This window comes from Pomacea canaliculata, linkage group LG11 (genome assembly GCF_003073045.1).
Source record: "Pomacea canaliculata isolate SZHN2017 linkage group LG11, ASM307304v1, whole genome shotgun sequence".
Taxonomy (NCBI): domain Eukaryota; kingdom Metazoa; phylum Mollusca; class Gastropoda; order Architaenioglossa; family Ampullariidae; genus Pomacea; species Pomacea canaliculata.
This window is the reverse complement of record NC_037600.1, coordinates 22,423,887-22,439,844: the sequence shown is the minus strand read 5'-3', so window position 1 is coordinate 22,439,844 and position 15,958 is coordinate 22,423,887. Positions and strand designations below refer to the sequence as shown.

At 39.5% G+C, this 15,958-nt stretch overlaps 3 protein-coding genes across 8 annotated transcripts in view; all 3 read right to left on the bottom strand.

Annotated features, from left to right (window-relative positions):
- Positions 1-363: 363 nt before the first annotated feature.
- LOC112575044 overlaps positions 364-15,958 on the bottom strand; it is a 45,848-nt gene continuing 30,253 nt past the window's right edge. Inside the window, exons 10-12 of one of the 2 annotated variants that reach the window (XM_025256562.1) lie at positions 1,796-1,930; positions 881-1,234; positions 364-750 (exon numbers count right to left, since the gene is read on the bottom strand). In XM_025256562.1, coding sequence (XP_025112347.1) covers positions 398-750; positions 881-1,234; positions 1,796-1,930 — 842 coding nt within the window. In that variant the 3' untranslated portion in view covers positions 364-397. The remainder of the gene's footprint in view (positions 751-880; positions 1,235-1,795; positions 1,931-15,958) is intronic. The other variant, XM_025256563.1, reaches the window with a different exon arrangement.
- Positions 3,390-6,095, bottom strand: LOC112575047. Its single transcript, XM_025256570.1, has 4 exons — positions 5,665-6,095; positions 4,367-4,501; positions 3,872-4,078; positions 3,390-3,511 (listed from the first exon to the last, which is right to left on the bottom strand). The coding sequence occupies exons 1-4, from the start codon at positions 5,777-5,779 to the stop codon at positions 3,507-3,509; spliced, it is 462 nt and encodes a 153-aa protein (XP_025112355.1). The 5' UTR covers positions 5,780-6,095; the 3' UTR covers positions 3,390-3,506.
- On the bottom strand, positions 7,208-15,588 carry LOC112575046. Of its 5 annotated transcripts, none has more exons than XM_025256565.1 (8): positions 14,719-15,588; positions 14,320-14,381; positions 13,674-13,762; positions 12,693-13,568; positions 11,717-11,922; positions 9,593-10,075; positions 8,941-9,296; positions 7,209-8,822 (listed from the first exon to the last, which is right to left on the bottom strand). In XM_025256565.1, exons 3-8 carry the CDS (start codon positions 13,704-13,706, stop codon positions 8,473-8,475), a joined length of 2,304 nt encoding a protein of 767 aa, XP_025112350.1. In that variant the 5' UTR covers positions 13,707-13,762; positions 14,320-14,381; positions 14,719-15,588; the 3' UTR covers positions 7,209-8,472. The 5 variants fall into 5 exon arrangements, with proteins under 5 accessions (XP_025112354.1, XP_025112350.1, XP_025112351.1 ...); XM_025256566.1 differs by having other exon boundaries at positions 15,209-15,588; XM_025256564.1 differs by having other exon boundaries at positions 15,380-15,588.

The window sequence follows — 15,958 nt, the reverse complement described above, 5'->3', positions numbered from 1 at the left end:
CAAGGTCCCATATATATTTTATTTGTTAAGAAAAAAAATACTAAATGATCTTTGTAATAAGCAATCCCAATCGAAAGGCTTGCAGTCTTACATAGACACACTACAGTCATTTGCTACGAACAAGAAAAGTCAATCAAAACTTACCAGCAGTGAGACGGACACGAATGCGACACAAATATTGAAGAACTTGTGCAAAATGTATTTGTTTGCCACAACAACCAATGAATTCGACACTCCTTGCTGTCCTCAGAAATGCTTTTCTCTTCAAAGGCGACAAATAAAGGAACGCCGCGCAAAGACAAGAAAAATTCGTTGATAGCTTTCGGTCATAAGGCCACGTGACCACAGACATATAAACTCGTCCGTAAGTGGATAAAATTCACCATTCGCAACTAAATCAGACTATGAGACTTCTGATGAGTGTTGTTTCAGTGGAAATTAATACAACTGGTGGTGGTGATGTTTGATGGTTTGTAGTGTATAATCGGGTGAGTAAAACTGCAGTGAGAGCGACTATGTCAGGTGTAAAGTTGAACGTGCATCTACCTGTCATGACCATAAATTCACACGATTCAAACCCGTCGAGCTTAGAGCCCAGAACGTAACAAGCGTACGTCCCGCTATGATCACGTGACGCTCGCGGTATTCTGACGACGAGTTGACTGCTGATGGTGTTGTTGAACTCGTAGGTCGGGGATGTGGTGCAGTCCAGTCCGTCTCCCACCCAGATGCACATCAGGACACCAACATCTGTATGAGCCAGAAAGGTGAATGATAGCACCATAGGCAGACAGAAGTCAATTAAACGTGTAAAAAATGTATAAACACAAGAAGTAACCTAAATATATATACAAATATGCAATTATCAAACACAGAATACTTTTTCTTCCATAATGACCGCGGTGAGTCACTTTGAAGTTCTGTTTCGTCTCATTGACATCAACACTGAATGTACAGATCAGTTCTGCAGCTTTTGTCTCTTTGACACTTGAAATATTACAAGACGACATGCCCCCCAACTGCTGTTTATCATCTTTCTCAAGCTGAAAGGAGCAGTTTTCGTAACCAACAGATCCGACACCAGTCATCTGACAGCTGTACAGTCCTTCATGATTCTTCGAGGTGTTGTGGACCCTGAGAGTCACGTGATCTGTTACATTGCCATCAACCTCGTAGCCACGACTGGTGCTACAGTTCAACTTTTCATTCTTCCATTCACAGGACGATACTGCATCTGGTCAAAAGGAAGGCAAGAAACGAAATTTGGGAATGTGTTCAATAAAAAGCAAAAAAAAAAAAGTTTTTTTCACTTAAGCGTAGAAAATATTTTATAACAATTATATGACAACGTATAATTGTTTTTAAGAACGAATGAGGATTATTTTGATATTATCATCCATCATCATCCCCCACCACCGTAATCCACCATCATCATCCATCATCACCATCATCACCAGACATCACCAGTCATCGTCATCATCACAGAATAGCTTTGCTTAATTCCTTGGAAAAGAATCTTACGATCATTAAGACCTGTAGATCACAATACGCCAAACAAAAGGTAGAAGAACAAGCAGACAAAAGTAGAAATCCAGAAAGCATGCAATAGTATACAGGCAGAAATGCAATCAAGTGTTGACTGATGATAATATTATAATATTCTCTAGTAACAGCTGAGATAATAATGCCAATAATGAAAATTAGCTTTAATGGCAGCTCTAACACACATTACAAATACTCAATTATCGTCACGACCAATCAAGAATATCTACATTTATATCTCACGTTGTCTCACCTGTAAAACCTTGGATTGAATGATGATAGACAGTGAAGTCTGATCTAATCTTGCTGATGTCCTCTGGGAAGGAGCATGTCAGGGATGTTTGTGACATCAGTTTTACAGATGGAATTTCACACGTTGTTATCCCAGCTAACACAACATTAAATATAATTTATAAAATCAGTCCTCTATAAAACAATTTTTTATGAGTCCTTACTAAATACACCATTTTAGGTGAGAAAATTAAGTATAAATTATAAATATAAGTATAAAGTTTATCGCATACTGGAAGAGACAAGAAATACAGAACAGACTATACGCGTATATTAATAACATAACTTTTTAAAGAAAATATAATTAAGCATAAACTTTTTTAAATTGTTGTGTGAATGGATTACCTGTCAAGACGTTAAATTCGCACGGTGCAAACCCCTTGGATTCAAAACCCTGCACTTGACAAGTATAGGTGCCTTTGTGATCACGTGACGCTCGCGGTACTCTGATGACGAGTTGGTCTGTGATTGTGCTGTTGAACTCGTATTCCGGAGCTGTCGTGCAGTCCAGTTGCTCTTTCTCCCAAATGCAGGTGAGGATGTCAACAGCTAAAGTCAGGCAAACCATAGAATTAAAGTTGTACTTATTTTCTTCTTAAATCTGAAAGAATATGTCGCTTTTGTTCTCAAGATACAAATCTGAAAGACCACCAAGATTAAAAGGAAACAAATAAATACTCATAGTAAAAATTTACTCAGAATACAAAAGGTGGTAAGTTGAGTATATTTTAATGATTTCAGAGTACATATTTAAAAATCATTTCTTCAAGAGATTTTGTAAAGTGAGAGAAGAAGCCACCCTGCTGTAAATGTACAATGATAATTACATTTTCACGCCAACCGGTAGAGCGTGTCGACTAAAGTCGTAAAAGAATAACAGTTTTAATATGTTTAACACAACATTAGTCTAATACCATTAACATGTAACACATTTTGTTTTCAGTTTACCTTTTCTCCCTTCATAAGCGAGATGAATCACTTTGATGTTCTGTCTCGACACGTTGACATCAACACTGAATGTGCAGACTAGTTCCGCAGCCTCTGACTCTTGGACACTTGGAATATTACAAGACGACGTGGTCCCTAGCTGTCGCTGACCTTTCTCAAGCTGAAGGGAACAATTGTCATAGGAAGGAGATGCAAAACCCGTAATCTGACAGTTGTATGTTCCTTCATGGGTCTCCGACGTGTTGTGGACAGTAAGAGTCACGTGATCTGTCACGTTGCCATTAACCTCGTAGCCCAAGAGAGTGTCACAACTCAATTTTTCATTCTTCCACACGCAGGACATCACAGTATCTGTGAAGAAGAAAAAGAAAGAAATTTTGAAGTTTTCATATTAACTGTCATTCAGTCTATCCCAGAGAGCTGGTTATATATCGTACACTGTCCCAACGTCAAGTCGGAGCATGGGGCTATAATGAGGACCATGATAAAAAAAAACACACACAAAAAAACTAAGATGAAAACAACTTCCTATATGTAAATATATAATCAACATGAACAAGAATTATTGTAGTTTACTGCTAATATACATATTGCAATACCTGTACGACCTTGGATCGAATAACGATAGACAGAAATGTCTGTTCTGGTCTTGCTGATGTCTTCTGGAAAGTAGCAGGTCAGCGATGTTTGGGACGACAGTTTGACAGATGGGATCGTACATGTCGTTAACCTGGCTGAAGAAAAAATAAAGTTTTAATTCGTTTAGCCAACCTACTAGTACATTTAAAGCTTTCTAAGCACAACTAAATACCTTTAGCCAAAATATAAGCAATATGACGAAGGTAGACTTACCTTGCGTACGCACGAAGTATTACACACACACAACACAACGATTGACGAGCCCCGCAGATGACGATGAGGATTAAAAGATTTGTAAGTGAATCAAATGGAAGAGGCACAGGTTCAGAGGAATGTCACTGAGAGAGCCACAGAGAAGATGGCATAGAAGACCTTTGTGTTTTCCCAAGTACAATCAGAATGACAAAAATATGATAAAATATTAGAAATACCTGTTATGCAGATGGATTACCTGTCATGACAATTAGGTTACAAGATGCAAATCTTGTGGATGCAGAACTTGGCACGGTACAAGCGTATCGTCCAGACTGATCACGTGACGCCCGTGGTACTCTGATGACGACGCCATCTTTAAGGGTCTGGCTGGTAAACTCGTATCCTGACGCTGTGTTGCAATGTAATCCTTCTTCTAGCCAGGAACATAATGCGACCCTTGCACCTTGCATAATGATGAAATCAGTTTTATTTCTGACGATAATCGACTTTTGAAGTTTTGAAATCATTGTGATAGTAAAAGAAGTTTGCAGGGACCACAGCACGTGCTAACATATTAATGCACACTTAGGTACAAACAAACCTGTTTTGAAATGACTACCTTACAAATGGCGATATTGTGTTACTGACTAGCCACTTAAACAGTTACAGGAACAAAATGTTTACTTTAACATTTAATAAAAAAAGGAAGAAAAAATGAACAATAAATTTTCTTGAGGTTTTATATACATACCTTCGCTATCCTCATCAACAAAATGAAGTATTTTTATGTTGTTTTTTGCCGCAAAAACATCCGCTCTAAATGTGCATGTTATGTTTGTCGGTTCCGCCTCTTTGACACTTGAAATGTGGCAAGATGATGTTGTCTCTGTAGCATGGAATCAACTCAGTAAGTACATAGCGTCATCAGTATGTGCATAACATCATCAGTAATCACCATACTAAAACTTCTTCACTGGTTTATAGTTTTGTTAATAGTTCCCATCAAAATTTAATTAATGTTTAATTACTTATGATTTTTCTCTCGTAATAGTCCGGGTAACATTAGAATAAATACTCATGATTTCCAAACAGATTCCAGGATATTAGGTGATACCTTTTACTAAACTATCCCAAATGACTATTACATAAATATTGTGTGAATATAAATGTTACTAGCCAGAGGTCTACGGACAGAGGAAGAGGCTCATACAAAATCAGAACTGAAGGTGGATATGCTTCAACTGTCAAGGCTACACCCGATGAGAGAGCTCAGACCAAAACCCACTTAATGCCGCAAACTCAGAGTTCTTACGACCTTTGACAGTCGACTCGGCTGTAAAACAGTTGCAAGCAAGAAAAAAAAAAAAGAAGGAAATTAAAACATATTTTTCATCAGTAAAATCAAAAACTGCAGACACATTATGACCTCAGACAGGTTATTTGCAAGGATGGAAAGAGAGACAATGACGATTTTCTGCATTAGCGAAGCTACTTTACTAATGTCTAATGAAGTAAGACATCATCAGGGAGTTGAGGGAAGATATGTACAGAGTGGCAAGTACAAGTATTGCTATATATCTAAAGGTGTCCTGGACTCGGGAAGTATTTCAAAGGGCTTAAGGCTTTAAATCTGCAAACACATCCATCCTGCTGCTAGGCTCACCAGTGCTGAATAAGAAGGCCATTGCTCGGTGGACTTTTGTCCTTTATAGAGTATGTAATACAATTTAGTATATCATTACAGATTTAATTTGAAAATTTAAAATAAGGGTAACCAATAAAACAGACAGACTACAAGAAACTCATTTAGCTTTCATCAGCATCTTTGCTTTCGGTCCTGTCTTTGCTTGCTAGTTTGTGATGCGTGTGTTGTATGTTTGTAGTGTGTGTGTGTGTGCTTTGATGTAAGGTTTTAAATTGTCCAGTTAGTTATAAAATGTACATTTGATATCGCAAAGTCTTCTCTTTTTAAACTAAATATAAAGAGCGATAATACCAACATATTAGCACCATGAATGCTGGTCTCCACACCACGATAAAGCAACTTACCCTGTGCAAGTACAGCAGCACTGAATGATGACAAACAAAGATGAAGGCTGACGACAAGGACCAGAGCTGCGATGAGAGAAGATGTCTCCCACGAGCGGAAATAAGTCTCAGCCATCTTGTCACTATAACTGCCACGTGTCACTCTAATGCCAAAAGTTCTCAATTGCTTACAGTTATAATATTTTTGTATTTATTTTCTTCTCATCATCAGCAGTATCGTCTACTTCAGGTCCTAGCAGCTTGCCGTTTGTTTATCCATATTGTGAACATATTTATTTTTCATTTAACTTTGGTCGAGGCGTTATATGTCAGGTCACACCGAAGCGATCTGTTCGGCAGAGAAGATGAAGATGAAGTAAACCACTTGACTGGCGAGGTCGTAACATGTAAGCAGTGGTACATACTGTCATTTCTTTCTCTTGTACAGACAGCGGAAGTGAAACCAAGTCATCAGGAAATAGATGAGCAGATAAGTGCCGTTAATGACTAGGCGAGAAAAGTCCACATAAGTCGAATAAAATATACCAGACGTCTATGTGTGAGTAACACAGCCTGTCAAGAGAGAGAAAGAGATATGTGTGTGTGTGTTAGCGCGCACGTTGGTTGGCGAGCACGGAGGTTTATGCAACCAAAGTTACTTTTTCTGGGTTTTTCTACACATTTGACAGCAACCACAACTTGTTCTACTGAAGTTTTGTGCTTTCAGTGGCATTGACTTTTACCAACAGTGATTTATTAAGGACAGAGGCAGTAAAGGACGTCGAATTTGTTTGTTTTTTGTTTGTTTGTTTTTGTTTTGTTTTGTTGTTGATTTTTGTTTTTTGTTTTGTTTTTTTCAGGCTAGAAACTGAACGACACTGTTTGCATGATATCTTCAGTTTTGTTATATCAAATCCATTAACGTATGTTCTCAACATTCGTTTGAAACATATGTCACACAAATCGAAAATAAGTTTCACTTTCTAACATTAAGGAAAGCTTAATGCAAATTTAAAACAACATTTGCCTTGAAGTTTCCAGTTTGCCATAGCAAAAGAAACACTGACACAAGTGAAACGGTCATTTATGTAGAGCAGTATAAAAAAAACGATTTTTTTTCAGGTCTAAGACAGAGTATTTGTAAACACTATTTTATTTCAATGATAATCCGTTTGCCTGTGTGTGTGTGAGGTGGTCCGCTTGTGAAGTCTCTCGGAGAGAAGCAGAGCTACCAGAAAACAAAACTGAACAACGAAGATTGTCCCTCTGATCCTCCTACTCTACTACGAGGCACGTGATCGTAATTTTGCTAAGTCCCAGTAATCTCAAAGACTAAACATGCATGCATAAAGATTTTGTACCTTTTTCTTAGACTCTGTTGTAAGTTAATAGCCAGGTCAGATACATCCACACGTAATTAAGTGTGTAGGGGAGTTAACTACTGGCGTCTCCAAATGTTTTGATAGTTTGAATTATCTCTCTTTGGTAACTCTCGCTCTAACAGTCTGACTCTCAGGCATATATCAAAACATTACCCAAGACACGCCTGTGAACTACATTATGTAATGTATCTGTATATTCCGATAATAAACACGTACAAAAACCAATCAACAAAACGCTGCTTTCTCTACCCGTGACTCGATTATCATGAAGTAGAGGAAGAATCTTCATTAGGATTTTTTCCGCTGCTAAATGCTATATTTTTGCCTTCTAGTCAATTGACTAGTCCGCATGCTCGTCTTTCTCTGCAGATTTATGTTTCTCTTTTATTACTTGGCTGAATTTGTCTGAAATCCTTTGTGAAATCATGTTATAGGCGTATAAGTGCGTGTGTTTATATCAGCACTGGCTCAAATAAGTATATGATAACAATTAAATCCCCTTCTTCTACCATTGTAATTTAGGCCATGGCGGCATTTGAATTTCACGGATGCAGACATATTAGACATTGTCAAAATATTGCATACATTCATATTTATTGTTAATTACTATTTATAGTAGGAACTATACATTAAAGTATTTCACGCATTACTATTTATAGCAGCAACTGTTACGGAAAGAATATGGGCAAAATAGGAAATAGAAATAGCGAGGTAAAAAGGGTAAATACAAATTATTTAGCTCACACGCCCTCTTTCGCTTTCTTTCTATCTCATACCCTGACAAAAAGCAAAACATCAGGGTAGAGCATCTGTAAATACCATGTATGAAACTATATTTAACAATCAGTTGAATTTATGAGCTGCATTGTATGCACTTGACATCATTTAAGATGTTCGTGTCTAAAAAATCAGATAATGTTCCCAGCCAAAACCCTCACTGGAAGAAAAAAAAAATTAGAAAACAATTGATTTCTAGAGCTGCAAACGAAATTTTGAAACTCTCAGACAAAACTACAAAATGTGAAGAGAGCAGTCCTGGTTCTTTTCTTTCTTTTTTTTTTTTTTAATCTTAGTACTGTTTCAGAAAAAAAAAACACTAGTATGTCTCACTGGTTTTCTATCGACACTGAAAGATTAAGAGGATGATCAAAATGATATTCGTTCCACTTGCAGGTTTATAAAAGATTTTAAACAGAATGTCTTGAAAACTATCAAACAAAAGTTGCAAACTATTTGAAGAGAAACGTGTATCCATGTTTCAAGCACAACTACTGCTAATACTGTTGGAATACTGCTATTATGTACTATAAAACACTGCATAAAAAGAAAGCAGTTTGTGAAAACGTTTTGCTGTTAGAAATAGTAAAAATATTACTTTAATGATAGTCATTAGAGATCATCACTAATGACGGTCATTAGAAGTCTTCACTGATGACTCATTACAAAGTCACGCGACGTTGACGAGCTGTGCTGTACATCGTGACATGTTGTGTAGTCGGGCAGTGGGAGAAGTTTTGGTCTCCAGACAGACGACGACTTTTCTCTCCAGACCCTGAACACAGTCTCCAAGCGCCGCCCACACCACATCACTGCGGGCCGTGGCCACATCCTCGATGTCATCATCCTTCATCACCTTCACTGGGATACCCGCCTTTCTTAGCCCCGTCACCACACCCGAGTTTTCGCTAAGATTGCGCCAAAACAAAACCAATACGTCTCTCCACTGTAGACAGGGGGGCGCCACGCTCCCACTGGAGGAGAAGGATATCGTGGTTGGTGCTGATGACGTGGCAGTCACTGTTAACATTCAAGGAAGTCTTTCTTTATAATTGATAACCACTACCAGAGTATATTTTGATGAAAATATCACAAATGTTTGAAAGTCAGTATGAATTACTAATCTCCAAGCACCTACCCGGAGCGCCAACGCCAAGCTCCTGTAGAATACTCGCGACCTCCCGGCCACACTCTTCACAGTCAGATGACGTCCTCGGGGAGTGACTTGGACTTTCGTGACTCACTAGTCTCACCTGCGGGCCGTCTGTAGGGTCAGGAACGCGGCGTGAGACGTATGGCTTCACGTTTCGTGCTTGACTTATCTCCTGACCTTTCGTGACCTCTCTTACCACAGCAGGTGGGGAACGGAGGGGTCTTCTGAACTCTCCCACCTGCCAGCCCGCGGGTGCGTGGTCGGTAAAATAACTCGCTGCCCACATATAGAGATGAGGAACTCGTGTTTCCAGCTCCTTACAGAAATCTCTGAAGTACTGTCTGTTTTGGACAATAACGTTTACACAAAGGTTATGAATTTATAGAATTCTATACCTTTATACATAGTGTCTCTCTTCGCTCTCTCTCTCTCTCACACACACACACAGAAAGAAAGAAAGAGAGAAATTTGCAAAGAGTTAACCCTATGGATTAGAAAGGTAATTAAAGATGATTATTGGCTGGCTACTTAAGGACTGTATCACATAGGTCATTAATACAAGTGGTTGACAAGAAGTAGTTAAAATAACTACATGAGCTTTATGCTTTATGATCACATCAGGCAGTGTACGACTTACTTGTCTGCAGGTGCTGCTTCATCCGCAACAATATGAAGCGAACCTCCACTTGCCATCTGTAGCACATCACTCACAGCCTTCTCAAAGCTGCTTTTATTACCAAAATTATACTGCAGGAAATGAAGTTTAGTAGGTGAAGCTATTGCTGACAGCTGTGTTTTTAATATCTGCTGTAGAAGGTGATACAGCATGGTGCACGATGCGGCACTCCTCTGCCAAGTACTCAGAATACAGACTTCGTTGTTAGACCGCAGCCACTCTATGGCCATCAGCAGCAGCACCACGGTTTTACCTGTGCCAGGAGGCCCCGCCACAAAGAGTGTGGGAGGCGCCGTGTGTAGCAGGTGAACTTGCTCCGGGAAGAGTGTGATTACAGCAGTATAGCACTCTCCTGTCCACCACACGGCCTGACCCAGGGTCTTGACACTCACACGTGGAGGAGAAATGCAAGGAACAATCACTGATGTCGCCGGACCACAAAATCTGATGAAAACCACTAATCATACGTCATTGGAAAAAATTCACTCATTATAAATGTATAAATAATATGTTTTAATTATTTATAATATTTCTAAATTGTTGACACCAACAGCAATAATATGTTGTGTTTATTATGACGTTGTTTCATTCAGTATCTGTAAAAGAGTCAACCGTTCCACCGGTGTCGCTTGGCTGACAATAAACAAATGAACATCGAATAATTTTTTAAAAATCTTTTCTGAATAAATCCCCAGTGTAGATTTTACTCGATTTTTTTATCTTAATTAAAATCTAGTAGCATACTTTATTTTTTAAATAAAAGCTTATGTAAAGCTTACACTGGCCACGGCTAGGCTGCAGGCCGTTCGACCCACCGGTACGCAGAATTTTACCGGTTTCCAAAAAATTAAAAAAAAATAACTAAAAGAGCTAGAAGAATAATTTAAATTGATAATGATAGATCAAAATGTGTACAATTTGAACAATCCTACCTGAAACTTGCTTGAGAGCCCACTTTTATTATTGTAATCCATAAAGAATCGGGTAGATGAAATAGAAATTTTTTCTACACGTGGTTACACAGTTGTCACCGTACAAGAAGTCTAACACAAAGATGACTTATAGGAACACATTTTGATGTTTGAAAACCAAAAAGAAATGCACACACAATTGTTCTTGTCCATAGAAATTCACAAATGATGCCAGAATTCTGAAAATCCGAGGAGCTAGCCCGAATTTCTCATACATCGTCTCGCCATTTTTTTTTCAAGAAAAAAGAAAGGTTACTCTGGAAAACTGACGATAGTTAAGTCAAGACAGAGTACCCTCCCTTTACAAGGGAAATAACTGTGTTCAGAAATGCCCAAACTATCGTAACTAAGCGATTTCTTTACCGAAAAATGCGCTGTAAACGCCAAAAAAAAAAAAAAAAAAAACCGCTTCGGTCCTGTACGCCCGAAGGGTGGCAGTGGGTTTACGCGGCTTCGGGCATAGGAGACCGAAGGGCTCGTGAAGAGACCGAGTGTTGTAATTCACACAATGCTTTTCTTCACTAAAATCTAGTGTTGTAAATATTATTTTACATAAATTCTATTCTATATACAACTATAGAGGATTATTGCTAATTAGTACAGTAAATAACATTTTTGAATTTCTGAACTTGAGACTAACAAGAAGGGCAGAGGCAAATGGTAAGACAGATGAGAAGCAGAGTGATTTCATGGAAGTTTATTCCACTACAGGTAATATTTAATACTGTATGCGATCATACAGCGATATTTACTCAAGCGGTTGGACAAGTTGTATATCTGTTTCGTGAATTTTTTAAAGGCATTCGATATGATTAATAAAAAAAAAAACACTTGCATGTTCTACGTAATTTAGGAGCTGGAGGCATGATGCTCATCATTTTACAAAATATGTACCAGAACATCAAAGATTGTGTAAGGTGTAATAACGGAATCAAAGAATATTTTATTTGTTTGACCGGAGGGTTGTCGTTTGTCGCCTATTCTCTAAGCAATAAAACGTTGTTAAAGTCATCGTTGTGCTAGTAATGTCCTGTAGAAGATGTGGGACATATCAGTGTCATGTCCAGCCAAAGATCACTATAGTAGCATATCACCCTACATTTCTACTACTGACCTGGCTACCAAAGTCTTGTACACCCCAGGTGTCATGCGACTGTCAGGTCCAGCCCCAGCCACACGTCCCTGCCACCAGTGTCCGAGTTCCCTCAGCACGTGACTGCTGACGTCCCACGGGGTCTTGGGGTCAGACAACTGATCACAGCACAGACACAGAGCAGCGATGTCAGCGGGGTCTGTTGTTCCCAGACACCGACACAGGTCCTGAATCACAAATAAGTAGGCCTACTGAAATAAATCGAGGAAGCTGGGTCAAGATTGTGCGAGAATTAAGAGACCTTTCCTTGACTGTTTACTGGTTGTCTTCTCCCCAAGCGATAAATACAACCAAAATATTGCGTGATCATAATCCAATTTATATTTTCAAGGAACATTCTGTTCTTTCCTGCTAGAAACTTTATTGATTACCTTTGAAAAGAAGCAAAATTTTCCTTAATATAAAAAGCTCTGCATCATTGTTGGAGTTGGAGAAGGGATACTAGTGAAACAGAAAACAAGAAAGATCGAGGAAATGAAGAGTTAAAAAAAACCCCAAAGAATAGAAGAGTTTGGAGAAAGTCTTTTTTAAATTAACATTAGGACTGTTACCATATATTATATAATATTGGTGAAACATTAAAATCTGTAATTGTTATAAATATAGCAGATATAACAAACTCATAGACAAGACTGTTGGTATCGCGTACAAAGTCCTGGGTATGCCTTTCGTCCAATGTCACAGAATATTGCATTTACAAAACAAAAGGTGCTAGCTGTAGTACCCATTATCCACTTAAAAAATTATACATTTATCCAGGGTTGGCCACTTAAGACTAGCCTGCGTCCCCCGAGTGTATTTTGTGGCCCACCCCGTAAAATAGACAGTTTTGAAACTGTTTCGAAGTAAAAATATTTAGCTGTTACAAATGTGCGTTTACAAGTAAAAAAGATGAAAAAGATGTCCTTTCTAGCGAAACAGTGACAAGGGTCCATACCTGAGTTAGTTGTATGTCGCCGGAGATGGCCTGTTGAACTTGATGACCCGTAAGGTTAGGGACCGCGATGGTCTTAGTGATGCGCAGACCGGGAGCGATGTCGGACACCAGGTGAGACAACATGGCCTCCGCCTTGTCCAGCTGTGACACAGCCTGTTGTAGTTTTGCTCTGATAATGTTTTCTTCTTCCTGTTGTGACAAGTTAAGTTTACTGAGGTTGTCTCCCACAGCCTTAACTTCACAGATGACAAAACCGTAATGTCGGTGAATAAAAAGCACATCAAAGTCTCCATGTTTCCAGTTTCGTGGCAGAGCAGAAGGAAGGTTGGCTGGTAGGGGCAGCTGGGCAGCCTCAGCAGCGTAGCAAGGTTCCCCCAGGTACTGTCCAAACTGAAGCTGACTGAGACCAAACATGACTTCTCCAGTTCGTTCAGACATTTGCTGGAGACAGACGAGAACTCGCTGCATCGCAACGTCGTCTCTGACGTCGCTGTACACAACACAGCGAGGCTGAGGAATGGAACCCCAGGCCGCAGTGGTTGTAGTCATCGCTGGTTGATTGGACTGACGGGGTTGTGTAGACGGTGTTGACCTTTTGGTCTTACCAGCTTTTCTTGACTTTGATTGTCCAGTGGACTGACTGGTATGTGTAGATGTTGTAGACTGTTTGGTTTGACCAGGTTGTCCCGATGGAGTCTGCTGAGTAGACTGTAATGACTGAAGGACCAGAACATCCTGACCAACAACTGACTGTCTAGTCATGGGCACGCGGTTGAAGTAGACAGGAGGCAGGAAGTAGGCGCGTGAGTCGAGATCAGGGAACGCGGCCTCCACCCACTGGAGCCAGAATGTCTGGGCTTGTGTTGAAACGAGCACCTGTTGTAAACTGTATTATTTTAATTTTAGGCATTAAGGTTAGACATTAAATTATAATTATGATGCACATCCAAGCTGGCTATAGTGAGAATGTTCTATTCTTACCTGTTGCGCAGAGGACGGCTGCTGACTAGTCATGTCTGCCAGTTCTCCCTTAAGACCAAGCCAACGTTCGTCGATATGAAAAACAACAACTGAAATGTTTTTAAAAAATGGTGCTCGTTAAAATAGGAAAAAGGAAGCTGTTAAGGGAAACAATGCACTATTAACAACAAATGTAAAACCTTTGCTTTTTTCCGAATTATTTTAAGTGGTTTGATTTATTAAGGCGTAGAGTAATCTCGATAATAAATATTAAAATGCAATAATAACTCTTACATCCTATTGTATAACTTTTGTGGTGACATATCTTGCTTATCTTAATATCCTGTGCTGTGCATAATCCCCTAAAACGCTGTCTCCATCACCTGCGGCTACTTACCTCCTTTAACACGAAAGCTTCCAATGTCCTCCCTTAAATGAACACTGTAAATAGCTTGAGTCTTTACACTCAAGCCTTCATGAACAAATTCAACTTTAATAATGTGTCTACAGTGAACGGGAAATAACGAAATACAACCTAACCCCGCCCTTATTAAGAGCAATAACCTTAAATAATTTTCCAACGGAAATTTTAAAAAAAGTATAGTATCCGCCTAGGTTTCTGCTGTTTTGATTGATGCTGTGAGTCGTTGCACACACATTCATATACCTTACTTCCCAACAGGAAGGCGAGTTCAATGTGTTTTACAAAAAGCACTGGGTGGTCTTGACCTATAACAGATGAGGGCATCACAATATTACACATACATGCTTAATGAACATCACAATCAGCCAATCATACAGACATACACAGTGAACATTGTCAAGAACATGAAATAATACGTAGAAGGAGATATTAAACCAGTAATGGGGTATCCACAATGTTATTACACCAGATTTTTCCGAAATAATTGCCTTTAACCAGGAATCATGAGGCGTCTCCACTGTAGGGAGACAGAGGCAGAGCATCCAAAGTGCTGGGACCAGCGACAGAGAAGGAGCGACTGCCGAGCCTCTCCAGTCAGATACGTGGGACAGTGAGACAAGGATGTGGAGAGATGGAACTGACCTGCTGGACTTGTTGGTGACACAGGTTCAGACAGACTGGGGCGAGGTCGTGAACCACCCGATAGTAAAGTATGCCAGAGCAGGTCCATCAGAAGTGATGTGACATGATAAACTTTGCAGAATACAGTGCAAGCAACCCTTTGCCTTTCGTTGTTGGTAATATTTGGAATGAATGGCCTCTGTTTCTCGCCACGGTGATCTGTGTACTCTTGTTTGTCTTAGATACCTCTAATACCTCCTCTAATACCTCTGTCTCTGGTAAAACCACAACAGCTACGGAAGGACAGCCAGTTTTTCACATGAAGAACTTTTACTAGTATGTCATGACTATGTGATCACCGATCCATACTAGAGAAGATGAACATTTTGGATGAGAGGACATCAGTCGTTAGATCAAAGTAGCTTCACATACTAAACCAGGCTCCATTCAACATGCACATGCATATGTAGATTTTCCGAAAACTATAGCAGAAAACGCTCTACATACTAACTTATCTAGAATAATGGACAGAGAAAATCAGCAGATTTGTGGGTCACTCCGCAGTAGCCACCCTTGAACCAGATGTAGGCACGGCCAGTTGTTGCGCTGTCTACAAATCATTTATGCGTTCCACATTTCATTCCATGTAAACAAACTATGGATGTAGTCAACCGTAACTTACTTTGAGTTTGCCAGGTAATCACACACGTAGAAGTCGTTCACATTGATTAAAAAAATCAAAGGCACTCTTCTCCAACGTTTGAAGCGTTCAACACCACAAAGGTGTGACACTTGTTGTTAGCAACCCACCCCACACGTCTGTGTCGTCAACATCTCATGATTCAATGCTCAATTAGTCTAAAGCTTTGAAATAACTTACCCACCCCCCAAACCTACGAGTTTGAAAATCTTTATGAGCTTACGTGTCTCCTACCGGTAAGTGCGGACTCATTTCTCAGGAAGACCTGGACCTGTGCCAGGCCTATACTTGATGTTGAGACACCCACACCTAGAGAACATAGAACACTGGCGGGGAACTTTTGAGTGCGTATAGCCACAAGGTGGTGATCATTTTTATCTGAGTCTATATGATGCCTGATAACAAGTCTAGACTTTTTTTTTGGATACCAAATACTGAGCGTTGTGCGAACCGGAATGAAAACGATGCATCACATAGAGCAGTTGATGACGGACAGGTAAGGCGCCTGTCAATCCAACGATGAGAATCAGGTGTTGAGGGTTCGAAACTCTGTTCTGATTC